We start from the raw sequence: 26,050 nt of genomic DNA, 5'->3' as shown, positions 1-26,050 counted from the left end.
TTTTTTGTTGAAATTCTGAATCATTAGTTCTTGTTGATAATTTATTTGCTCATTTTTTACTCTCTATTTGTGAATTCTTGTGAAATATTAAGATGTATAAAAATTTTGTGTAGTTGATAGTTCTATTATGTGTTTCGCAGTTTTAAAAATGGAAAAAATTAATCCTGTCAGCGACACTGTTGTTGGAAGCTCATCCTCTCCAAATGCAGTCACGGTTGATTTTACATGTTTATTATATTTATAAGATTTTTAAGATAAAAATTTCATTTTTTTATGAATTTTTGTTTTATCGGGTACCCAATTATCCTAACCGAACTCATCCGTTCTTAATCGGTTTAGTTTGGTTCGAGTATATATATAAAAAAAATGTAAATTCGACCCAATCCAAACCAATTATAATTCAATTGGTTCGATTCTAATTTTACTTTAAATTTGAATTAACCCGATGTGTAAACATCCTATTCATGGTGTAATGTGCTCCCCACTAAATGACAAATTTCTAAAGAATAATCCACAAACTTTCAAATCAGATCGCCTAGAATGATACATATGTTGCGCATCCTCGCGCATTTTTATTACCCACTTCCGGAAGTGTACAAGTTATATATAAAAAGACAAAGGTTTTACTTATGGGAGACAAATTATCGTACTAACTAGGGGTGTTCAAAGTTGATTCGAACCGAACTAAATCGACCAACCAAACTAAAAACACTAAAAATCGAATAAACTAAAAACCAAAAAAACCAAAAAAAAAAAATTATATTTTGCTGTTTTTATTGCGGTTCGATTTGATTTCGATTCTGACAATGAAAATTCCAACCGAACCGATGAGGTTAAAAAAATCCTAAAAAAACCAAGCCCCCCTCGGCCCCTCCCATTCCCATACCCCCAAATGAACGTGAGTACGTGACCTAACCTAACCCCCAAACGAACCCCCACATTCCACCCCCCAAATGAAACCTAGCTGCTACCTTCTCAGCTCTCACTGCCTCGCTCTCTACACCTCCCAGTGCCGGCAAGAGACCCTTCCTCCCACCACCTCGCAGCGCCGCCAAAGCCTTCCTCCCAGCGCCGCTGAATCTTTCCTGCCACTGTTCCCAGGACCTCCTCACGGACAAAGTAGCCCAGCACACAGCCAGTCACAACCAGCGCCCAACAGCCGAGAACCACCCTCGCAACTCGCAAGTCGCACCAGCACCACCTACTCACCCAGCACCACCATCGCAAGTCGCACCCAGCAGCACCCTCGCAAGTCGCAAGTTGCACAGCACCACGCCACCACCCAGTAGTGTTTCTGGCCACCCACAACACAACACCTCCCACCCAGCCACCGATTCAAGTCAAATAATGGAGCCTGAGCCACCGAGTCAGCTATGTAATTGGACTAAAATTGTTGTTCTATTTGTTGTTCATTTTTCAATTGCTGTTCTGTTGAATCGTTAAAACTGCTTCTGGGTTGTTCATACTGAAATTGCTGTTCATACTGAATTACTGAAATTGCTTATGGGTTGTTCATACCGAATTACTGAAATTGTTGTTCTGTTTGTTGTTCATACTGAAATTGCTGTTCTATTTGTTATTATTCGATAATATCCGAAAACTTGATCTGAAACTGCTTCTGGTTTATTATTATTAGTTATTTTGGAAAAATAAAAAATTACTTTTGAACTAATTTAGTATGATTTATTACTTTTGTTTCCAATTCTATATATATGGGGAATTGGTTTGTTAGCAGCAGGACAAAATAGCACAATTATAGGAACATATGCAGGATAATTCATAACTGAAGGGTTTTTGAAACTAAATATAAAGAAATGGTTAAAGTCACTGATTACTAGAAGTTGTGCTATTATTCCAACAATGATAGCTGCTATAGTTTTTAATACATCAGAGAGTTCATTGCACTCATTCCACTGCTTACATTGGTGTCTAAAGAAGAGGTCATGGGAACTTTTAGAATAGGCTCTGTTGTAGAGGTAAGCTTTGTTTGCATTCTAACTTTTATAGAATTGATTTTGATCTATACTGATTATGTTTTGATAATTCGTCTAAAAGTGATTTTTTCTTTTGAAAAATAAATGATTCTAAATATATCATGTCATATGAATATAAAAAATCAGTCACCAATTAAATCACTTTATTTGTGTTTGTCGATTTCAATGTTATGATTTTGTGAAATAGTATGGTAGTGCTTTTTTAATTGGTTTGGTTTGGTTTGGTTCGATTCGAATGACTTCGATAAAAAAATCGAACCAAATCGAACTGTAATTTAATTAGACGATCGGATCGGATGATTTTTCTCTCAAAAATCGAACCAAACCGCACCGCAAACACTCCTAGTACTAACATTGTGCTTACTTGCTTAGCCTACGTACCTGGTCTAAAAATCTAGCAATAACTAATAATTATGAGGAAAAAAATTAAAATTGTTCTCATAATAACAAAATTTTTTAAGAAATAGTATTAATAATTCTTTTATAATTATTTGTCATTAATTACTTGACTTGTGATTATCAAATCAACATTTTCTAATATCAAGAGTTATATATTTAAACAACTTTACATAAATCAGTTGTGTTTAAGAAGTGAGGTGCTCGTCGGGCTGATCAACCCTCGAATATTCATAAGTTTTGTCCTATAGAATTCTCATAAAGATTAAATTAGTTACTATACTATGAGTATATAAAAAAATAGTTATTTGTATAAATATATATAAATATAATTTGATAATTAATTTTCAGTGTGTACATAAAAGTTTTGTTGGCCTTGACGCCCTTGTTATATAACTTCCAATTGACGATTATACTAAATACTGTTAAATAAACGAAGCGATCATTAATTAGTAGGAAATGCAACTTTGAACGTGCCACTTTTTGCGTCGTAATCATATACTGTACTTTCTTTAAAAGTAGGTAACTATATATGCTAGAACGTAGGAGAAACACATGATTCATCATTTGCATTTAGGTGACCAAAAATTTTGGGGAAATTAAGAACTGAGGACCAGAAAACAAGAATGCCCCAAAACCACAAACAAATATATGTATCAATGTCCCTACTACAATTACGCCTCAGTGCAACCTAACTTGAAGCACACTCAGCTAACAAATCGAAGAGATTCCTTGAAGTAGGTTTTAACACCCTTGATTTCGCTTCCACCGATCCACCAATGTTAGAATAGTACATTAAAATAAAATTTTCGAATAAATTACCATTTGTACCCATAAAAGATACAGATACTAACAAATGTATCTATATAAGAATAAAACGACAATTATAACCACGAAATTCCGTGTGCCAAGAGTACCCAGACGTTGGTTACACAGTTGGTCCGTTAGGGTATTTTTGGCACACAAAAATTATCTTCCGTTGATACAATTGTTGTTTTATTCTTATATGGATACATTTATCAGCGTTTGTATTTTTCATGTATACAAATGGTAATTTATTCTAAAATTTTCTATGTTTACTAGCTGCCCTCATCATGATCATTAATATTAAACAATTAAAAGTACTCATTCATGGGACAGTTTCGGATCATATATTATGATTATTATGAGTGGACGTGCCATGAATCCATTTAAAAAAAATTAATATGCAGTGAAAACTTTGATTAAAATATCGAAAACTCATGAATTCACTCTTTCCATTTATCAGTTCTAAAAAAATAGTTAACTACTAAACTTTATATTTTAATAATTTTAGCTGTCAATGCCAATCATAAAATAAACACAAATAACTAAAACTAGTTGTGAAGCCCTAATATTTTCACAATACTTCAAAAATTTTCTTATGCATTGATCCAATATGAAAAGTCTGTATCATGTTAAAGCTTGGTCACATGTATACATGGCCTCAAAATTTAAAAGAGAGCTCTATTGTGAGTTGTGACAATGGCACGTCATTCAGAATAAAACGTTACACCGACCAACGGATAAACAAGTTCAGCATTCTTGGATAAGGTGGTATTTTTATTTATTTAAAAAAAAAGTGTTTTGTAATTTACTAATTTAGTTTGACGTGCTCAAATAAAGTTCTTGGAATAATGCTAATTTTGTATTACAGTTTTTATAGCTGACATGTATATTGATTTATTATTGTCCATTGATATTCTCCATCAATCAAGCAAACCAAATATTATTACACTTCTTAATATATTTATACACTCTTTATACCTAATAATCCACTCAATCCTTGTACATTACTTGGAGGAGAGAATACAAGAAATTGAAAAATGAACTCCATCAGAATTGAATATTTAAATGAGGAGAAAAAAATCTAAATCAGCCTCTACAATTATCTCGAAAGACAACAAGAAAAAATTCAACCCGATTCCTGACAATTACCTCGAAAGAACAACTAGGTCTCTGTGCAAAAAAAAAATCAATGTTATTTTTTTTGGCACAGAAACTAATTAGTTCCAAAAAAAATTATCAGATACCGAATTTGATGTTTTTTTTCTTGGAAACCTCGTTGTCCTTTCGAGATAATTGTCAGGGCCGGATGGGTATTCACTCTTTAATGAGTAATAAGGTTGGATTACCAAGGACTTGAATGAATAATAATAATATAATTTCAATATAGAGATGGGTGACCAAACAACCTATTAAGCATTAGAAATAAGGTGTTGTTGCTTGCTTGTGGTCCACCATGTTTTGAATTTATATATACACTATACACCAGTGTTTAACTAATCATCCTTCAATTTTCTTCAAAACCATAATGCTTAATTATTATCGTATTGTCAATGTGTATTTGTGGTAGGTTCATTTTCAATAGGAGTAGTAGCAAACGTGAAGTTCATTTGCAATGAATTGTGTATTATTGTAATTTAAAAGCAATAAATAAGATTTGGTGAGGATTGGATTCATAGCTAAACATTAATTCAGTGTAGTAATGATTGAAGATTAGATTGAATCAGAATAAAAAGTGGATGGTGTTAAGTGTTAAGAAAATCAATTGATGATGGGTTTTGGTATGTGATGGGGTCAGGTCTAAGGGGTTTTGATATAATAATTTGTGTGTCGGCAGGAAGATGAATGAAGATGACAAGGAGAACCTTTGAATAGCCCAACTCACCAAGCACAAATCAAACATTAAAGTGTAAGATCAAACAAAGCACCTGCTGCAATGTCCACTACACCTAATAGAATAAAATATTAAAGGAGAAAGTTAAAATATAAAACACCCACCGTGGGGCTCGAACCCACGACCACAAGGTTAAGAGCCTTGCGCTCTACCAACTGAGCTAGACGGGCAGATGCTTATTTATTTAAATATTTAAAAAATGTACCAAATTGTGAAACATATTAGAAAAATATTTTATAATCAAATTTCAATGTAATTTTTGCAAACTAATATAATTTTAAAGAGCTAAAATATATTGTAACTCGTTTGATGAGAAAAGAGTCACAAAGGTGACTTTGATGTGTTATAGACAAAAACCCTGAAGTTACTATTTATATTTGAGTTGGATACTTGTTACATTCTAACATCATAGTATATCTAATTTTATTCTCATTTAATTCTAAATTAAGAGTAATAATGACTTATTCAATTCAGCATTTATGACAATAAATAAGATCATTGTTATATAAGTTATTTAATGTGAAATAACTTAATTTAATATTATAATTAATATATGTATTATCCATAAATAGATCTAACATAGAATTGATTTGATTTGTAAATCAATTAATTTATATGAAATTAGAAAAAAATGAGAATTGACTTGAGTTAGAAATCTCATGAGTTTATTTTATTTGTCATTTCAATTTCTCTAAATATTATTTTTTATAGAATTTGGTTGTAATTGAATTTGATTAATTTAAATTTAAAAAATAAAGAGAATAATTTGTTCTTTAGACACTAATTTAAAGAGAGAGTTTAGGCTGTGTTTGTTTATAGAGACAGGACACTGAGACAGGGATACAGAGACACAAAATCGCATTTGATAGAAGAGACATGGACAGAGACAATGTGTCTAGCGACACTGAATTAGTATATTTTGTGTCCATCTTGACAGGAAGGACACAGAAACACTAACGAAGGACACAGAAACACTAACAAATGACACAATTTATTTTTTATTTTTTTTCATTATTCTTATTGATTTTTTATAATTATATTTTTTATTATTATATTTTTTATCTTAAATTTTTTGAATGAAAAAAAATAAGAATAAATTGAATTTTCATAATTTATTTTAATTTATCACTAAATAAAATACAAGAATATTTTGTTTTATTCTATTCTCATCCTATCTGTTCTGTTCTCAGAAACAAACGCAGTCTTAGAGACTAAGAAGGTGGTGGTGATCAGACAAAATTAAAGCACATGGTGGTTTGACAATGATAATGGATTGTTATGAAATTATTAGAGAATACGTAATAAAAATAAAATATTTTAAACTTAAATAATCAATTTAATTGTTACTCATTTCAAACATAAAAAATTATTTTTAATTGAATCAATTATTATTTTATAGTTTATTTTAAACATAATAATTAATACAAAATTCAACTAATAAATTCCAAATTTTTTTTTCTAAACACATCGATATAGTTTTTATGGTATTTTATAAGAAAGGTTAGTGCCATCTTTCATGTAATATACAAAATGACCATATTTCATTTTATAAAATATAAATTTATTGAGTACTTATAGTGTCATCTAAATGTTAGAGCAGGTTAATATAAAATAATTTTTATTCCTTATAAAAAAATAAAATAAGGAAAAACCCTAATTACTTTACGGCATTTATCCTTTCAAACACAAACTATACGTACAGTACAACTAGTATTTTTATTTTTTATTTTTTGGGAAACTTACAACTAGTATTGTTATTCAACTTGTTATTGTTTACTATAGGAAAAATTAACCCTAATAAGAATCACTAGCAAGAGTTAATTATTCAAAAAGATTAATTACATCGAAATTATTTAAAAAATTATATTTAAATAAAATTTAAAGAAAAAAAATTAAATTATTATTTTAAATAAATAATAATATTTAAAATTTTTTAGCTTTTTACAGTCATTCAATTTGACAGGATAAAGACTAATTTATTATAGATTTAAATTTTATTTAAGTATTTGTTACTGATCAATAAATTATTACATGCACAATAATACTCTAAATTAATCTTTAACATTAAATGAGTATTTTTAAAATCTTAAATTTCTAAATTTAATAACACTAAATTTTATATTATTCTTTTATTAATGCGGTAATATTTCAGGTATTACTCCTCGAACACTATCAATACTATTATTTATGAGATTTATTCTAACCATTGTTATTATAATTTAGTCACGAATACTTAAAAATAGACCATTAACAGGATTTAGTTGTGAGTAAAGATGGAAGTGGACCGGACTATTCGGCGGGAGTTCATAGTTCAATTCGTTTTAGATTTGGTTTGACTCGACTTATTTTATTAAACAGATTATGTTAGACTTTTTAAAAAGTCTATTAGTTAAAAAAATCTACAAAATTCGTTAGATTTATTCGTTAAAATATTTTTTTGTAAAAATAAATTATTTTTAGTTTCATTTATATTAAACACAAAACAAAATAAAAAAAGTATCAATAATTAAGATTAGTTAATATTGTAACTTTTTTGTTAAAAAAAATTATGAATTGTAATATGATTGTGATATGTAACTAATAATTAATATATAAAGAATAAATTACCATTTGTACCCACGAAAGTTGAAAACGCTGACATATCTACCCATAGAAAAAAGAAATTACCATTTGTGCCCATAAAAAATTGTTTTTACAGGCAAAATTATCCAAACCCTAAAAAATTATCTAAAATCCCTAAATTACCCTCCTCTCCACACTATCATCTCCTTCCTCCCTCCTCTCTCTCTCTCTCAATGTTCACAGCCACCTCCCTCCTCTCTCTCTCTCAATGTTCACAGCCACTCAATCTCAGCATCAACCACAAACTACCGTCTCACCCTTCTCATCATCGTTCACCCTTCTCCGCTAGCAACGTCGCGGACCTCCGCCAGCCCAAGAGCACCGCGCCAGCTTCTCCTCGCCACCATCACCATCGGCCTCAAATCAGAGCCTACCGCGTTAGAGACCCTTGTCAGTGACCACCCCTCCTTCTCTCTTTCCCTGTCTCGGTCTTGCCGACCAGAGGACCTTCGCTCCCACTCCGCCCCTGTTTCGCCGTCGCTAGCAACCCTAGAGCCGCAGTGCCCCCTTCTCCTCTTTTCACCGCCGACCACCCTCACCTACCGGGACTACCTTCTCCTCATCACCGAACCAGTGCCCCTGATGGGCCACTGCGCCAGCCGCCGCCACCGCGGTCCCCTTTGCGAACCAAAATCGCGGTGAGCTCTCTCTCTCTCTTTCTGTCTCTTTCACCATTTTTCTTTTCCCCCAGAAAAAGTGAATCCAAATTAATACATGAGGCTTCTGTGTTTAATTGTTCAGATTTGATCCTCTCTCCTCACTCTCTTCTCACCTTGGATCTGTGTTCTTGTTTGCCCTATTTCTATTAGCTTTCTCCATGACACCCTTTTCAATGTTTTGTTCTCTCAAACAGCTTCAGATTCAGCTGAAACCAAGATCCAATTTTGACTCTCACCCATCGTCATCCATTTCAAATTCCTCTCTGGGTTGATTTTGATTCCTCCAAAGGTGAAGGTTATGGTGATGAAGGAGTGACAATGAAGTGGTTTGTGGCAGAGAAATGGAGGTTAGATCAGAGAGTGTTCATGTGACCAAAGAGAGAGATGGGGGATGATGGTAGCAGTGGTAATGATAAGGGTATTTTGGGGTTTTTAGATAATTTTTTAGTGTTTGGTGCGAAATTCATGTTTTATGGGTACAAATGGTAATTTCTTTTTTCTATGGGTAGATATGTCAGCGTTTTCAACTTTCGTGGGTACAAATGGTAGTTTACTCATATATAAATAAATTATTCTTTACAAATTATGAATTATAAATTTTAAAATATATTTATTGTCAATTTAATTTTTTTAAGTGTATTATTTTGAGTTTTAATATTTATTGTCTTTGGATGAGGAGCTCCTGAGATACAGATTCACAAAGAACATTTGGAAAGGCCTAGTTCCACCTCGAGTGGAGTTGTTCACTTGGTTTGTATTGGTAGGTCGAGTAAATACAAAAGATCAGCTAAGTAGGCTGGACTGCTACAACAAAATAATAATTTGTGCGTGTTGTGTAACAACGAAGTAGAAAATATTCAACACTTATTTGTTACTTGTGAGTACTCTTGGCAGGTGTGGTGTGCTTGGATTTCAGAGTTTGGACAGACGTGAATTGTACCTGGTACCTTGAAAGAACACTTTGAGAGCTGGAGGTCCATGCCGCTGAGTAAAGAGCTACGCAAAAGTGTTGGCTACTTGGTTTCTTCTCAACTATATGGAATATTTGGTTACAATAGAATCGTGTCATTTTCCAGAGAAAGACAACAGAAATTGTAGATTGTGTAGCTCAAACTTTTTCATATGCTGAGGAGTGGTGTTGTAAATAGTTCATGTTATTGATGGCTATACCAGAGATGACGTAGAAATTATTTTATTTTACTTTTGTTTGTTTGCTCCACTTGAATGTTGAACTCTCTCTTCAACAAAAAATTAACGAAATACGCTTTTTAAATAGATTCGTAAACTTGTCGAATTTTAAATAGGTAAAGTTCTAGTTTAATAAAAAGGCCTATAAAAAAATAATAGACATAAATTTAAATCAACTATTTATAATATGAGTAAGACTCGTTAAAATTAAAATTCCACTCGACTTAACTCATTTTCACACTTAATTGGGAGAGAAAAAGAGAGATTTCCGTCTGGTTGCGGAGTTGCAGAATTGAGCTTTTGTGTGACGGCCTAATCTAAAGAGTGTAGCAACAATTCTCCTTGTACAAATTCATTTTCATCGATGCTTTGGTGGTATTGTCATTAGTTGCATTAAGATTATGCTTATTGTTTGCATTGTTCTTATTAAATAATTCTGATATGTGATATCTTTTCCGTCGTGAAGAAAAATTGGGATAAAAATAATAATAAACTGAAGCTTTTTTTTCGTATTAAAAAATATTTTTATATATAAAAAAATTAGACTAAAAATTAATTAATGACATGATTGCCTTTTTAAAACAATATTTTGATCCTTCTATATAAATTTTATTTAAATAACTCCTTTTTAATAATAACAATATAATTGGTCTCTTTTATATTAATTAGTTGTTGTTATTGGTCCTTCCCTTTAATTTATCAATTTGAAGAGTTCTGTCTAGTAGTTGTTGATTTTTTCTGAAGACACCCAAAAAAAAAGTAGTTGATTCCTTTTTATTATTTTCCAACTTGAAGAATAATAAAAGGAATGTTATATGTAACCGATTTTTTTTTTTCTAAAATCTTCTAATTTTTTATATTAAAAATCATCGATAAAAAATAAGAAAAAATAAAAATTTTACGTAAACAAATATAATACAAACATCATTTTTTTCGTGTGAATATTCATTCTGACTCTTGATAATTTTTTTTAAGGACTTTGAGGTCCCTAACAAATTTGACTCTTGATAATTAATTTAGTGGAACTGATTCATTTTTTTGTCAATGATCTCTCTTCAAAACATACTTATGTGATCTGTTAATCACTAATATATTCTCTATTTAATTTTTATAGGTAAAAATAATTTAAAAATCACTAATATTTTTTAGTTTTACACTGTAAATTTAACTAAAGTATTTAAAAATAATAACAAAAAATATAAAAAGTTTAAACGACATTAACAATTCTCTTCAAAAAGACAGTAAGACTCTCAACAAAAGAAAATTTATCAATCTTAGTTGATTCTTAACGAACAAATCAACATTTAAAAATTTAATCCATTAATAAAAAAATATTAATAACAGACTAATTAATGTCATAAAAAAGTTTTTTTTTTTATTGAGAATTTTATTGTGTTTCGAAATAATTATCACGATGGTTTATTTTTATTTTTTCATAAAATAATATATAATATCAAGCGAAGATAGAGGACTAGAAGAGTTTTAAAAGGAAAAGAGAGTTTTCTGGTAGTGGTAATCCATAGCACGGGAGACAGTCACGGTCCACTTCTTCGAAGCTGCTCAACTCAACGGCAACAATGCCCCCAGCGATGGCAGTTATCGGTAACACCTCATTATTCTCTAACCTCACGCTCTCTCCTTCGCTCAACCGCTCCACGCGCCTCTTCTTCATCTCTGTTGCTTTCTCTCCCACCAACTTTCGCCTTCGAGCTGCCTCTGCTTCTTCTTCTCCTTCTTCCACTGCTACTTTCGTCGACACCAACCCAACCGTAGCGCTTCTTCTTCTTCTTCTTTCACTAATTCAACAAACAATTTCATTTGTTATACTTTTTTGTTTGTTTGTGTATATATAGTTTATTATTCAATAATACGTGGAGCGTAATTTTGTGAGTTCAGGATTCCATCGTTGCAGAGAAGGAGAAGGAGAAGGAGAACGAAGTGAAGCACAGCAGCAACTTATTGGCTTGTCCGGTTTGTTACGACTCCTTGAATTGGACTAGTCATCCTTCCTTATCAGTGTGAGTTCATCTCATTAATACAAATCCATCTTTGAATTATGATTGTGATTACCGATGATGAACTTCTAATTTGCTTCTATATTTTGATTTTTGATTGATTTTCTTCTTTTCTTCTTATAATCAGATAGTAAGTATCGTAAGTTCGTAACCATAGTAAGTTCTAGGTTCGAGAAATGTTTGCTGTATTATTATTATTACTACTATGTGTTGAAACAGTATGCCAATTTATTCATCGTGGACCATTGAATGAAATGTGAGTGATATTGAAATTCAATCAAATGGAAGATGACGAAAGAGTTGGTTCGATTCTGCAAAATGAGTACACTGTAAGCTTAACATAACCTCTGCTGTTTCTTGATTGGGTAATTTGATTCAGAGATGCTATAGCTGGGTCTAGTTTACAATGTGGAACGTGTAAGAAAACATATGTTGGAAACCAAACGCATCTAGACCTCACGGTAACAACCGGAGCCAAAAGCTATGGTGAACCTATGCCATTTACCACAGAGTTTTTCAGGTATCCAACTTTTATCTCTTCTTTCTTGATATATTATGATCTTTTCTAAGCTAACATATGCACATCAATAAAGTAAAATACAGTGGTATAATTTGACAATGATTGTGTTCTGAACCAGGTTGCCATTGATATCAGCTCTCTATGAGAGAGGCTGGCGCCAAAGTTTTGTATGGGGTGGTTATCCAGGTCCTGAGAAAGAGGTGAATCAAATCTTTTTGTTCTTCAACTTGACTGTATTCCAAATTTATATTGGTTTCTTATTTATCATTATTTGTTCTTCCGCTTCTTGCATAAGATTGTGTGCAATTGCAACAATAATGATTCTTCATATATGACATTATATTGGTGACTTTTAGAGTTTTGAGGAGCATCCATCAAACAAACAGTCTGATAAGTGTTTAATAACGGCTCAAACTCAAAGTCAATTTGTATGCTAAGCAACTAATAAGACAAAAATTTTGAGGTAATTTGTCATAAGCTGGAAATATGTGCTTAGCAAAATCAGTTTAAAATAAGTTTTGCTGCTTTCACAAGCTCATCCAACTATGCAAGAAATTACTGCCACTGCCAGAACCAAATTAGCACCTCTAAACCTAAACTTAGCTAATGCTGATGTCCTGAAATCTTGATCATTAAGTTTGTCATATTTACTTTGTGGACGTTGATGAGAAGAATAATTCATATTTACCTTGTCATTCACATTTCTACCATTTATATAATTGCTCTGTGTTGTAGATCACCAAGTTCTTTAGATTTATATTGAGATCTGCCTTCTTCACCATGCATGTCATATGTACTTCCAAAGCAATGCTGATGCATGGCTACTGTAATTTACCTCATATAATCATGCATGTTATTGAATTTTATTGCAGTTTGAACTAATGAAGGAGTTCTTAAAGCCAGTATTGGGTGGAAATATCATCGATGCTAGTTGTGCAAGTGGATTATTTTCAAGATTATTTGCAAAGAGTGGATGGTTTTCTTTGGTTGTTGCTCTAGACTACTCAGAAAACATGTTGAAACAGTGTTATGAATTCATTCAGCAGGAAGAGAACTTTCCAAAAGAGTATACATTTTATATTTCTTTTATTCAACTTTTGAGTTCAAAGTTATACTTATTATACATTTTGGTTTATGTGACAAACTCAGTAGTGCATCTGTTGTTAGGAACATCACCTTGGTTAGAGCAGACATATCAAGACTCCCTTTTGTTTCAAGTTCTGTCGATGCAGTGCATGCGGGTGCAGCTCTCCACTGTTGGCCTTCACCTTTAGCAGCTGTAAGCAAATGGTTGTTCATTAATATTTGGATTTTAAAGAAGTGTTTAATTTGGTTAGAATATCTACAATTTCTTGGAGCAAATCATTTAAACTATGATGTGTTACCTTAACTTTATTTGCATTGTTTCCTATAATTTCCATGATCCATATTATGCAGGTAGCTGAAATAAGTCGTGTTTTACGACCTGGAGGTGTCTTTGTTGCAACCACCATAATAATTGATGGGCCTTTCATTGTTGTCCCATTTAGAAGTACTTTCAGTCAGGTATAGAATCTTTTTGGCTTGGGACACTCGTATCTGCATTTATTGGTAACCTCGGTGATAGTAACCACTAACCAGACTCACTGTTATATTCTCAATTGCATTAATCTTGTGCGCTTTATTTCATTCATGATTAATCCCTCTGATGATACATAGGAAATTTCTCATATTTTTTCGTAGGACATAAGAAAATGTTTCTGGCAAGTTTAAATAATGGATCAGTTCGTTTTTCATTGTAGAGTTTTAAGCAAGTATCCGGAAGTAACTTATTTCTCTCTGAACGTGAACTTGAAGAACTCTGCAGTGCCTGCGGGCTGGTTGGATTTAAATGCATCAGAAATGGATTTTTTGTGATGATTTCTGCTACCAAACCAAGTTAAGGTTTGAGTTTTCTGGTGCTGATTCCTGTGCTACCTTATATACATCTTACTGAAGGATTTACACAGTTCATTTGATAAATAAGTAGCAGATCATGATAATATTTGCTCCATTTAGCAAAATTAATATAAGTCACATACTTATGTGCCATAGATGTCATGAGTGAATGCACCACTGCATAAACAAGTCATGGTGGATTATAGATGTAAATCTCAAAATTCTTGATTTAGATGTAAATATGATTACCCATCATAATTCACTTTCATTTTGCATTTGATTTATATGTCACAATCATCATAGTTTTGTCAACAAAGTTAAGTGGAAGGAAGAGAATATAAAAATATGGAAGAGAAAACTATGGAAGGCCTATACTAAAATATACAATCTCTTTTAACCTGATATACAATCTCTCTTGAACCTAGCAACCTCAGCCGGCTGCAGAGTTGCGAAAACTATTTGTCCAATCGGCAAATGTCAACCTCCGTTGGAGCAATGTGTTACCTTCACCATCATGATCAAAATCACCAGTCAACCCTTCTTTCTCAAACTCTCTATCCAAGGGCAAACTAGGTGATTCAATTTCCTGCAACTCCGATTCTATTAGAGCCTCCATCCTAGCACGTTCCCTGTCTCTTGGGTAAGCATGATAGAGAAACGAGTATATGAAACAGCATAGCGCCATTGGAATTCCAATTGCTGTATATAAAGCCTTTGCCAGTGATGCAGCATTCTCTCTATCTGTTAAAATTTCTTGAGATACCGTAGCACCTTTAGGAATAGGCTTATACCCATAAACATGTTGAGCCAAAATCCCCACCGCAGGAGGAGCAAAGGATGATAGTATAGACTCAAAAGATCGATCCATCGCATATACACTAGTTCGAGATCTCTCTGGAACTATCTCTGCAAAAATTGGACTGATGTCCATGCAGTTTGTGATAAATCAGACCTATGGATAAGCAATAAGCCTAACAAGTTGTCTAAGAGTCTAAGTTCAAAATCTATGCAGAAGATTATCACAAACAATAGTTCCTAATAAGTGGGAAAATTACTTGTTTGCAGCTGGAGCATTCCAAGATATGCAGAACCCCACAATGATCAGAACCAAACCATGAGGTATAATAGTAGATGGATTTTGTGGCAACCCCAGTAAAAGTATTGCTGCAAGGGGGATTGCGGATGCAGAGCTTATTTGTGCCAGAATTATCCTTCCAGAGTTTGGAAGCCGTTTCGAAAGTATGTCCCCCATCTTGCCTCCAAACAAACCCCCAATGGATGAAGAAACCACAAACAAACCTATGAGAAATGCAGTTTTCTGGTGGGAAAATCCACTAAGCTCAAGCCACATTGGTGAAAATGACAAAGCTGACCAGGGAAATGAACCGGTGACACCCTGCGCAACAATGATCTGAAAAGACAAAATCTTGGAAACCGACTTGGCTTCCTGAAATAAATTTTTCACTTCCGACCAGAATGTTCTACCGGCAGCGTCTTTCCGGCGCATTTTCGCAGAAACTTCAAGTTCAAGTTCAAGTTCACGGCTACCATTATCCGAGAAGTGTGGATCCTTGGCGAAAAGGAAAACTAGCACACCAACTAGAACACTAATGAATCCAACTAGATGGAAGGAAATTCTCCAACCAGGGATGCCCATGATGGTTAAGGGAGCAATCAACATGGAGAAGAAGCCACCAAGAATGGCACCAATGTTGCCGGTGAGTTGAAGCCATCCAAAAGCCATGCCGCGATTGTTGTCATGAGTTGAGTCAGCAACAAGAGACTGAATTGCAGGGGTAACGAGTGCAAGGCCAATCCCATTAAGCCCTCGTGACACAGCCACCTATTATTGATTATTAATTCAATATCTAAATGCGAGAAAACGTAGCACGCGCCTTGGAAAGAGAGGTGGGGAGTACCTGGAAGAAGGTGGAGGAGAAGCCCACGAGGAAGGTGGCGGCGGCCCAGAGGAAAGCGCCGATGGCGATGACGTGGGCGCGGTTGTGGCGGAGGGAGAGGTAGGCGGCGAGGGGGTAGCAGGAGGACTGGACGATGGATCGGAAGAGAGTGAGGGATCCGAGGCCGGTGGGGTCTGTGTGGAGGGCCTCACCGACTTCCTTGTAGACGCCGGGGAGGAGGGACTCGTCGGCCCTCTCCATGATCCCCGCCAGGTTCACAAGCAGCAGAGTCACCGTCTCTCCTTTCATCGTATCATCGAATCACCACCGTTCACTTCACCAAGTCATCATTGTCTTATGGGCCTTTTCTCTCACTTCAATACGCGTTGCTGTGTTTCTTTGACACCATTACACCAACACGACTTTTCTTCATTGAATTTTCCATTCTTTCTTTCTCGTCAACGCCCCTCACCTCACCGCTACTCTCTATTTTTGTCTTTTTTTTTTTAATTTATTTTACAGTCCTGGTAAGCTTATGCAGCCCAAATCTCATCCAGACTAAGTTGGGGCCTGAATCCAATAAGTTCGGAGAGGAGAAAGGCCCCATGTCCAAAAAAACAATAGAAAGACTCTTTTTTCTTCTTATATTAGTTTATTACGGTAGAAATTGTGGTATCTTAATGTTTAGGGTTTTGCTATCTTAAAGTTTTAATTTATTTATTATTTTTATGCATTAAAAATATAAAAAAATTTATTTATATAATAAATAATATTAAAATATTTTTTTATGGTATGTTTAACCTATACTTTTATGGTATTTAATTTTTTTTTATCATGTACCCAGAAAAATAAAACCTGCTATATTAAATTAATAATAGGGGCCAATTGAAGTTGACATTAGGTTTCAGGATTTTGTTAGTGACTCCTCATGGTTAGGAGACTGAATTTTTCCAAAATCATTAAATCGTCAATGAAAGAATAACTGCGCCGTGAGAGATTTTATAATAGACAATTCGATTTTTAGTTTATCTAATTAATTATCAATCATTGTATTTGCATATTTAAAAATTACCCACTGATCAGTTAATGTGTATAAAAATATATATTCGACGTCTCATAAATTTTTGTTATGATACTATTATAAAAAATTTAATGATTCGTTTAATATAAGTTTAATTATTCTACTAATTGATTATTATTTATTTGATAAAATGTATAAATTTATATAAATATGCACAAACATATACTCATTGTCTCATTGATAGATCAGTGACTAATTTTGAATGTACATTGAACATGATGAGTTAAACTATACTTTAATTTTTTTAAAATTGAATTGCTCTTAATTCTTCGTCAATTAGGACAATAAAATAAATTAAAAACATTGAAAGTAGAAACCATTGCTATTATTATTAGTAGTTACCAGAGAGCAATGATACCGCCATGTTGAGATGATGTTAAGACTAGAAAAAGAGAGACCGAGTTGGAATTTGAAATGAAGAGATAGAATGACCAAGTCCAAAATGAGTATAAAGGACAAAAAGAGATGTCAAAAGCAATTGATTCCTAATTATGCCTGTCTTATATATATGCTTATTCTTGATACCACCAGTAGTAGTTGAGGGATATATGATTTAATGGCCTTGTCACTCACTCACTCACTCAGTGTTGTTGCATAACATTATTATTATTATTATCATTATTGAGTACATATGACACTGAAAACTGAGAAATCAGACACTAATAGTTCACAGAAGAAATTAAAGTTGGAAAGGGAGAAGAAGGCGGGGGTGAATAATGAATAATAAATCATCATTGCTAGAGAGCAGATTATTGTCCGGCATGGGCCACTACCATTCCCAAAGGGGAACACTCACATGTCACTTATCTCTCTCTCCTCTTCTCTCCTTTCATGTAATCATCTCCTTTCAATCATCATCATAAGCATCATTCTTTGTTATCGTTTTTCTTATATTCCTTTCTACTTGTTTTACCCATAATAATTCCCTACCTGCTATGCTACCCTAATTTTTTTTTTATATTGATAATTTTAGTTAATATTATAATGTTTTTGTATAATACATTGATATAAAAAATATATAAGATAAAAAATAAAAATAAAAAATTAAAAATCGTGAATTATGATTTTAAATAGGACAAAAAATAATTAAAAATCTTGAGTCACGATTTCAATTTTTTAATTTAAAAAAATTATAATTTATAAAATCATAAATTACGATTTCTTTTGTTATATAAATTGATACTTACAAATTGTGTTGTGCATCATACATATAGAATATACTAATTTAGATTCATATTAATATATTACACAACTTCAACTATAGTATAAAAAATAATTAGCGGCTATAGGACTAGTATAACCTCAATGGGATATAGTTCTTGATTTTTTTAATATTCTTTTTTCAAAAACTATTATGTAGTTATTTTATAAAATATATCAAGTTATTAATACACATTCTCTAACAATATAATTAGATAAAATGAAAATTAATAAATTTTACGTCATATCTAATAATAATAAAAGAAAAAATATAGAAAAATAATTCTTAATCAACCAACTTTAAATAACTGTAATTAATAATTATTAATTTTATATTTTTAAAATAAAATTTAAATAATTACTAATTAATCACAATTAATTAATGTAGAATGCAGTTAAAAAATGTTTATTGATTTATTGTTGCCTAAATTCCTGTTGATTACTTAGCGGAATTGATAATGAAAAAATTATGTGTGACAGCTTAATACATGAAATAATCTCTGTATACATACTTTGTTACATTGCTTAAGAATTTGCCCTATCCCCTTGCATTGTAATTGAACTACCTATGTATTTTGGCAGCTATAATATGATGTACGTCATTCCGCTATAAGCATCAATAATAATAACCTTTGCTATTGAAATTTTGGCACGTTATCAACTTAGCTTAAAAACTTAAAGGACAAATAATGATGATGAAGATGATATATCGGTAATTATTTCGCTAGATTGCTTAAAACAAGCTAAGGAAATAAGGTCCGTTGGTATGAACGAAGTATGAACAAAAGAGTGAAAGACACAACTAGTCTCTGTCAAGATACTTGTCATTTGGATAAGATATGCGCTTATGCTAATTAACTTGTTTTGAGAGCAACCATCAAGAAAAAAGAAAAAACAAAAATCATACTAGCTTTTTTTTTTTCTGAGAAAAAATGTGATTGGACGTTTAAATAACATAACAGATGCTTGATTGCCATATCATCTAGCATTATATATGACACTATCGTAATACCGACCGAATTTCAAGCAAAATTGGTCGTTAAATCCTTAAAAACTGATTTAGTTATATGTTAAAACGTTGGCCACTAAATTATATTTATCAATTGATTTTTAAGTAAGAGGTGACTAAATTAATGACCAACTAGATCCGTCATTAAGAAATTTAGTAACTGATTTAGTTTTTTTTTTTTTTTTTGGGTCATATAAATTTTTGATCAATCACAAATTCGATTGTTATTGACGTCCAATTTGATTTGATAAAATCAGCCGCTATTCTAAAAATATTTTTAGTTTAATCTATTTCTCTTGCTTTCTTTTCTAAGATATATATAGAGTTATTCCAAAAACTTTAAAAGATTACAACTAAGGCCTAATTTGATAGAATTCTTTAAAAATGTATTTATATTTTTTAAAAGTACAAGAGTTTTATTTTATATTTGGTAAATAAAAAATATTGATTGAAAGTTACTTTTAATTTATTTTAGGATATAGCTAGTTATTTTGTGTCTTGGAGGTATTTATTAAGATTGTTATTAATAAAAAATTTTAAATTTTTTTTAATAAATAAATAATACATATATTAAAAACTTAATTTTATATTTTTTTCAAAAAAACAATTTTAATTAATAATTTGAACTAGTACTCGTAGAATACATATTAGCTAAATCTTTAAATTTTTCTACGATATTAGCTAAATCTTTAAATTTATCAAAGATATGTGCTATAACTTTTGAAAAATTATCTTTCAAAAGTCAACTTAATAAATTATTTGCAAAAAATAAAAATGTTAACAAACAAAGTCTAAATGTAATAAATCCAGCATGCACATACCCTTTTTGGGAAGGAGGGTTACATAATACAACACGTAATAATTAAAGTAATATATATAATTAAATTTCGTAAATACATTTGAAAATGATTTTCTTTTTCTAAAACCACCAAATCAAATTTTTGAACTTCAAACCTAATCTAGCACTACTAATTAAAGTTGACTTCTTTAATTACAATCTCAATCCTTTCTAGTCACCAAAAAATCTCAATCCTTTCTATAAAACTAATTCCTTTGCAATTGAATACTAATATTTTTTTACGGATCTATGTTAAGATATGAGGTCTATGCAAAAAGAGGCGTAAAAAAATTATGAACCATGATGAGTTGGTTAAAGAAAGAATATAATCCATGAACATCTTGCTACCTAGCTTGCTCCACGATCGAGAAAATACTATAATTCTTTGTTGAAAAAACTGAAACATATGACAAAATGAAATCAAAGAACAGCTAGCTAGTAACGCAGAAACGTACAATATAATAAATCATGCATATCTTTCATACATTTATTTTATACATATGAAAATGAGTATGATATGATATTCGAACATCCAAATTAAAATGGGTCATATCACTGAAAACCAGAAACTAATTCCTAGATGGTAGTATTAATAGGTAGCGTTTGATGGAGAGATAGAGACGGAAAGACTGAGACTGAGAGACAGAGAATAAGAGACAGAGATTAAAATAAATATCAGTATTCTATTTGGTGCAAAATGGGAGACAAAAATTGAAACAAGAATGAAATTCTAATTTAATTTGCACAAAGGATAAAATTGGAATTAATTAATTGAAATGAAAGTATTTTAGGTATAAAATGTTATTAAAGTTTCAGTCTCAATCTCTAAAAATTTTAGTCCCTTATGTCTCTACATTTTGGAAGTACTGAAATATTGAAATTTTAGAAACAGAGACAAAAATTTTAATACCAGTCTCTGAATCAACAAATATAATAATGATTCTCAGTCTCTCAATCTCTATCTCAATACCTCAAAACAAACGCTACCATAGTGTTTTAACAGTGTTTTATTTTAACATGCAATAAATTATGTGCTACGATCTTATATTCCTGGATTTACATATTCTTTTGATTTTCTGTATTTTCTGTATTTTAACATACAATCAAATTATTGTCTTCATTCGCTGAAGGTCGTAGATAGTATTAGCAATAGATATTTGGAGCTAAAAAATTTACTTTCAAATATCAAGTTTCCACTTTCCACATATATAATACAAAAATTAAAAAAATACATAAATAATTATATCTCTATAACTCTTTTACTTCTTCTCACGTGATTTATGATGTGATTTATGATGCACAGACACTGATACTGACACGGGACACGACACGACATGGGACATGCCGATACGCAAATTTTAAAATCTTGCATTAGACGGGAACAAGCATACATATAAAATATAAAGTATTTTTTAGATAAATTGTAATGATATTTTGATATTTTATTGATATTAAAATATAAATTAAAATTTTTAATTATTTTTAATGTCTTATTTTAATTATATCAAGTATTTAAAATATTTTTTGTTTTAATAAATAATAATATATACTATATCTAAATTTATTTTAAAAATATATGTTAAGAATAAGACTGGACACGCTGACACGTGATGATATTTAGGTGTGTCCAGGTGTGTCCGGAGAAGAATTTTTTATTTTTTATTAAGACAATATTGAATACAGCAAACACGCGTGTCGGACGAGTGTTGTGTCCAAAATGTGTCTGACACACGGATATGACAATTCAGCAAAGTGTCCGTCCTTCATAGCACGTGATAGATTTTTTTGACTTGAAACGAAACTTATAAGCTTTCTTTTAATTTTTGTGTTTGCCCTACATCGAATACTTTTTAGAAGCAATAGAGATCAAATTTTAAATTTTTTAATCATAAAGACTCTTATTATATATATTAATAGGAAAAAGCACAAAAATAGTTATATATATATGACGGTAAGATTAAGGCTGGGTTTGGTAAAGCTTTTTTAAGATGTGCTTGTGCTTTTTAAAAGCACAAGCACGTCATTTTGCGTTTGGTAAATTAAAAAGCCCAAGTGCTTGTGCTTACGGCTTTTAAAAGTTAGGGGTGCTTTTGAAAGCACCTAGGAGGGAGCTTTTCAAAGCTGGCTTATGCTTACTAAATTTTTTTCATTTTCCCGCACGTATTTCCCGCTATTATATTGTCATTAAAATTCTCGTATATTTCTAACTTCTCATCCTAACCTTCACAAACTCTAACACAATCTTCATATATTTTTTATTTTTCAACCTAATCTTCACAAATTTCAATACAAATACATCTCTATCACATATTAGGTATGAACTTCTATTTATTTATGTTTTTTTTTTGCGTTAATTTTGTATTTTTTCAGTAGATCTATTATGTTTGTTTTTCTCTGTTCTTTGAAACGGGAAGAGGTTGATCTGGTTTATGAAAACCAATCATAAAATTTTCTTTGCATGAACATTAGTCAAAATTATAATAACAACATGTATATACATATGTAAATATAGATATATAATTATAAGAGTAGTTTATTTGAGATAAGTGTCCTATTTTTTGTGATCTATAAAGGTGAGCCAATATATATAGGTGGGTAATGAACGTACCCAGTATTAACATTGGATTACATACAAATTTTATTATTGACTAATGATAAATCTATTTATATTAGTACAGAGAATAAATCAAGTAAATATGTTAATTATTATGATGCTTATATAATAAAATAAATACTAAATATGTTAATTTAGTATTTTTAGTAATGATGTTTAGGATAAAATAAATTTTTATGATACTTATATAAAATTTTAAAGTTAAAAAATAAAAGAATTTATTTATTATATTTATGTTTATTATAAATTTTTTATTTTAACATTATTTTATTTTAAAATATTATATAAATTTTTAAAAAATTTAAAAATAGAAATTATTTTTTGTTATAAACATGTTTATTATAATTTCTTTAACTTTTAAAAGCTGTTTTACCAAACACAATTGTGGTGCTTGTACTTATTAAAAGTCATTTTTAATTTGATTTTACCAAACCCAAGTGCTGTAGCTTTTAAAAAGCTATCTTTTAAAAGACAGTTTTCATAAACTACTTTTAAAAAGCAAAAGCTTTACCAAACCCAGCCTAAGACTTTAAGAGTAACTAGTATCTCAGTTCACATATATATATATACAATATTATGGATGGTAACCATACGTAGTGGAAATAGAACGAAAGAGATAGGGGGAGAAAAAGAAATTAAAGTTGGTTGCATTGTGCCAAAGTCAAAATTCTTAGGTACATAATTTGGACCAAAGTGAAAGAGAGCGTTAGCCAGCGCCATCGTTGCAACCTTTTGAATTGGATGTATATTGAATAGTACTAATTAACTCCATGAGAAGCCCAATTTGCACTTCTCAAATACCAATTTTATCATGCTAATTGCCTACATATATATCTATATGTTTACCTTTATGTCTAAGATAATGATGTTAGTTCCATATAGTCAAATATTATTTGATGTATCACAACTATTCTCACCGACTTCTTTGGTTACACATAACTATCTCTTTATTGTTGTAAGAAAAAGTTTAGGTAGCACCGGCACATCTTATATCATAGAGTTAGGGCATATTAAAGGATCATTCAATTAAGAAAATACTAATTGCCTATCAATCACTCGTTAAAAATAACCTTCACATTTTTTTTTTTGCATATTTCTGCATTTTAATTAATTTGTTGCATGTAAGCACGATGCAAATAAGTTGTAAAACCTGTCACCCAAATGACAATGAACATCATAAAGCTATCATGAATTCATCATCCTCATATAATTGCTACTAGCCTACTAGTATATATATTACTTTTATAAAATTCTAATTATATGTGCGTACAAAATAAAATTTATAATGAGGAATAAATTAAAGAAGTTATATTATTCCTTATATAATCTACCAATGTACATAATAAAGATATGATTCATAATTTCATTGTAGACTAACTAGCTTCATACTGCAATTAATATCAAATAATAATAATGATAAAAAAAAAAAAAAGAGAAAAGGCAAGAAAGATGGTAAGCACCAACAGAAGCAGCACTATGATGAACATCATGATAGTCATATAATTCTACAATGTAATGATTCACAAGTTCTCTGTACTATTATTATTTACCCACCCTTCATCATCATCACATGGTTGATGATTAACCCTAATTGACACTTCCTTCATCATCAACAGTACCTAATTAAACTTACCTTACCTTAATTATCTTTCTTCTTCTGATCTTCTTCTTCAGATTGCAGCTAATAAGCTACCTTATTTCCATGTAAAGACCTAATTATTCTACCATCATGGCTTGGGATACCCTCATCGGAAGCTACATGTTCTTGATCCGGTGGTAGCATCAGTTGCGCATTATTGTTATTATTGTTCGGCGGCTGATGAAGATCCTGATGAAGCGATGCCGCCATGGATAGACTTGCTTGAGACTTAGGAGCAAACCCTGCAGGAACATTGTTGAAAGGAGTGGTAGTAGTGGTGGTAGGGTTGTTGTTTTGCATGGTTAGATTCATGTGGTGATAGGGTAAAGCAAGATCAGGGGGTAGATGGAAGTTAAGGGGGTTGTTGGAGGCGGTGGTAGTGGAAGCCATAGCATCAAGCATGCTGCTAGTGTGATTGTGATGATGGAATAATAGCGGGTTTGGGTTTGGGCTTGGGTTTGGGCTTGGGCTTTGGCTTTGTGCGAAAGTGCGTGTTAGAGGGTGGAAGTCCATGTGAGGGATGACTCCTGATGATGAGCGGAGGGAAGCGGAGGTTGCAAGAAGGTCGAGGCGGCGAGAGAAGGCGGAGGAGAAGGGCGGAGAAGGGATGCCGGTGAATTCCTGAACCATGGATCTGAAGTTGGTTGTGTCGGTGGTGAGAACGGTGGTTGGCGCTCGCCTTGAAGCTCTGCTTCTCTTCTTAGTGTTAGCGTTCCGATGATGAGCAACACCGATAGTAGTTGTTGTTGGTGGTGGTGGCGGTGGTGGTGCAGGTTGAAGAAATAAAGAGGAAGATGAAGAAGAAGGTAGGATTGGGGTTGGGGGTGGTTGAATGGATAGTAATCTTTGTGAGGAGGAGGAAGAAGAAGAAGAATGATTAGTATCCAAATTTATGAATGAATATTGTGGAGGGAAGGTAGTGGAAGAAGGAAGAAGATTAATAGCAGAAGAGGAAGAAGCAGAAAAGAAGTTTGCATCTGGCGGATTTTGATTTGGATTGAGGAAGAGTGAATGCGAACGTGAATCATCGTCATATTCGTCATCGCCACTAGAGGAGATACTTCCGCTATTCCCAGAATCCATAAATTAGGGTTTGAGGGAAGAAGACGAAGAAAAAAGAGTTGATAGAGGAGAAGGAGAAGAAGAGAAAAAAGAGGGTTGGCTTTTTTAGAAGATGGGAAAAGAAAGAAAGAAAGAGAGAGTGGAGTGTGGGACCCGCCCGCATTGGAGTAGAGATAAAAGACCTGCCGGTGGCTGGGGCTGGCAGCGGGTCAAACTCAAACTGAATGTCACAGCGACATTCACAAATAATATTTACTTTTTACTAATTAATTTTTAATATTAAAAAATTATAAAAATAGGCTGCCGGAGAGCAGAGATGGAGGGCAACGTACTTTTCCATACACACCCCCCAAAAGGTCATTCCTCATATATGTATCTATCACTAAATAAAGCTAAACATTAATTAATTAATTCAACAAAGTGACACACAAATAACAATAGGCTTTCTGAGTAAGCTAGGTTATTAGAGGTGACTTCACCCAATACATAAATTACTACAAATTCTTTGTTGCCGATACTATAAGTTAACCTAGCTTTGAGTTAAACATCTGAGATCAATTTAGGGGGAAAAATATATATATATATATATATATTCTTATTGTCTTTCTTGTTCCAACTAATCTTTTTTGCTGTTGTTTAAGAAATAAGCATTTTTTTTTTGCGAGGAGTGCTAGGGTCAGTAATTTTTGTGTTTTGTAAT

At 32.0% G+C, this 26,050-nt stretch overlaps 3 protein-coding genes and 1 non-coding gene across 6 annotated transcripts; 1 reads left to right on the top strand and 3 right to left on the bottom strand.

The window, feature by feature from the left end:
- Positions 1 to 5,185: 5,185 nt before the first annotated feature.
- TRNAK-CUU (transfer RNA lysine (anticodon CUU)) lies at positions 5,186 to 5,258 on the bottom strand. The gene has a single exon. It is a non-coding gene; the product is annotated as a tRNA-Lys (tRNA).
- A 5,764-nt stretch (positions 5,259 to 11,022) lies between these two features.
- LOC107606139 (S-adenosyl-L-methionine-dependent methyltransferases superfamily protein) lies at positions 11,023 to 14,325 on the top strand. 2 transcript variants are annotated; one of them, XM_088492674.1, is made up of 8 exons: positions 11,023 to 11,326; positions 11,454 to 11,575; positions 11,952 to 12,092; positions 12,211 to 12,292; positions 12,965 to 13,158; positions 13,260 to 13,371; positions 13,530 to 13,637; positions 13,874 to 14,325. In XM_088492674.1, the coding sequence occupies exons 1-8, from the start codon at positions 11,135 to 11,137 to the stop codon at positions 14,012 to 14,014; spliced, it is 1,092 nt and encodes a 363-aa protein (XP_088348800.1). In that variant the 5' UTR covers positions 11,023 to 11,134; the 3' UTR covers positions 14,015 to 14,325. The 2 variants fall into 2 exon arrangements, with proteins under 2 accessions (XP_088348800.1, XP_088348799.1); XM_088492673.1 differs by having other exon boundaries at positions 11,031 to 11,326; positions 13,245 to 13,371.
- On the bottom strand, positions 14,259 to 16,586 carry LOC107606137 (uncharacterized). 2 transcript variants are annotated; one of them, XM_088492672.1, is made up of 4 exons: positions 16,283 to 16,586; positions 15,929 to 16,241; positions 15,065 to 15,852; positions 14,259 to 14,929 (listed from the first exon to the last, which is right to left on the bottom strand). In XM_088492672.1, the coding sequence occupies exons 2-4, from the start codon at positions 16,214 to 16,216 to the stop codon at positions 14,440 to 14,442; spliced, it is 1,566 nt and encodes a 521-aa protein (XP_088348798.1). In that variant the 5' UTR covers positions 16,217 to 16,241; positions 16,283 to 16,586; the 3' UTR covers positions 14,259 to 14,439. The 2 variants fall into 2 exon arrangements, with proteins under 2 accessions (XP_088348798.1, XP_088348797.1); XM_088492671.1 differs by having other exon boundaries at positions 15,929 to 16,388.
- A 7,343-nt stretch (positions 16,587 to 23,929) lies between these two features.
- LOC107607871 (uncharacterized) lies at positions 23,930 to 25,490 on the bottom strand. The gene has a single exon (XM_016309769.2). It carries the CDS (start codon positions 25,369 to 25,371, stop codon positions 24,331 to 24,333), a length of 1,041 nt encoding a protein of 346 aa, XP_016165255.1. The 5' UTR covers positions 25,372 to 25,490; the 3' UTR covers positions 23,930 to 24,330.
- Positions 25,491 to 26,050: the final 560 nt, after the last annotated feature.

This window comes from Arachis ipaensis, chromosome B7, assembly GCF_059453495.1.
Source record: "Arachis ipaensis isolate K30076 ecotype BB chromosome B7, ASM5945349v1, whole genome shotgun sequence".
In the NCBI taxonomy this organism is placed as follows: domain Eukaryota; kingdom Viridiplantae; phylum Streptophyta; class Magnoliopsida; order Fabales; family Fabaceae; genus Arachis; species Arachis ipaensis.
This window is presented reverse-complemented; position numbering and strand designations above follow the sequence as displayed.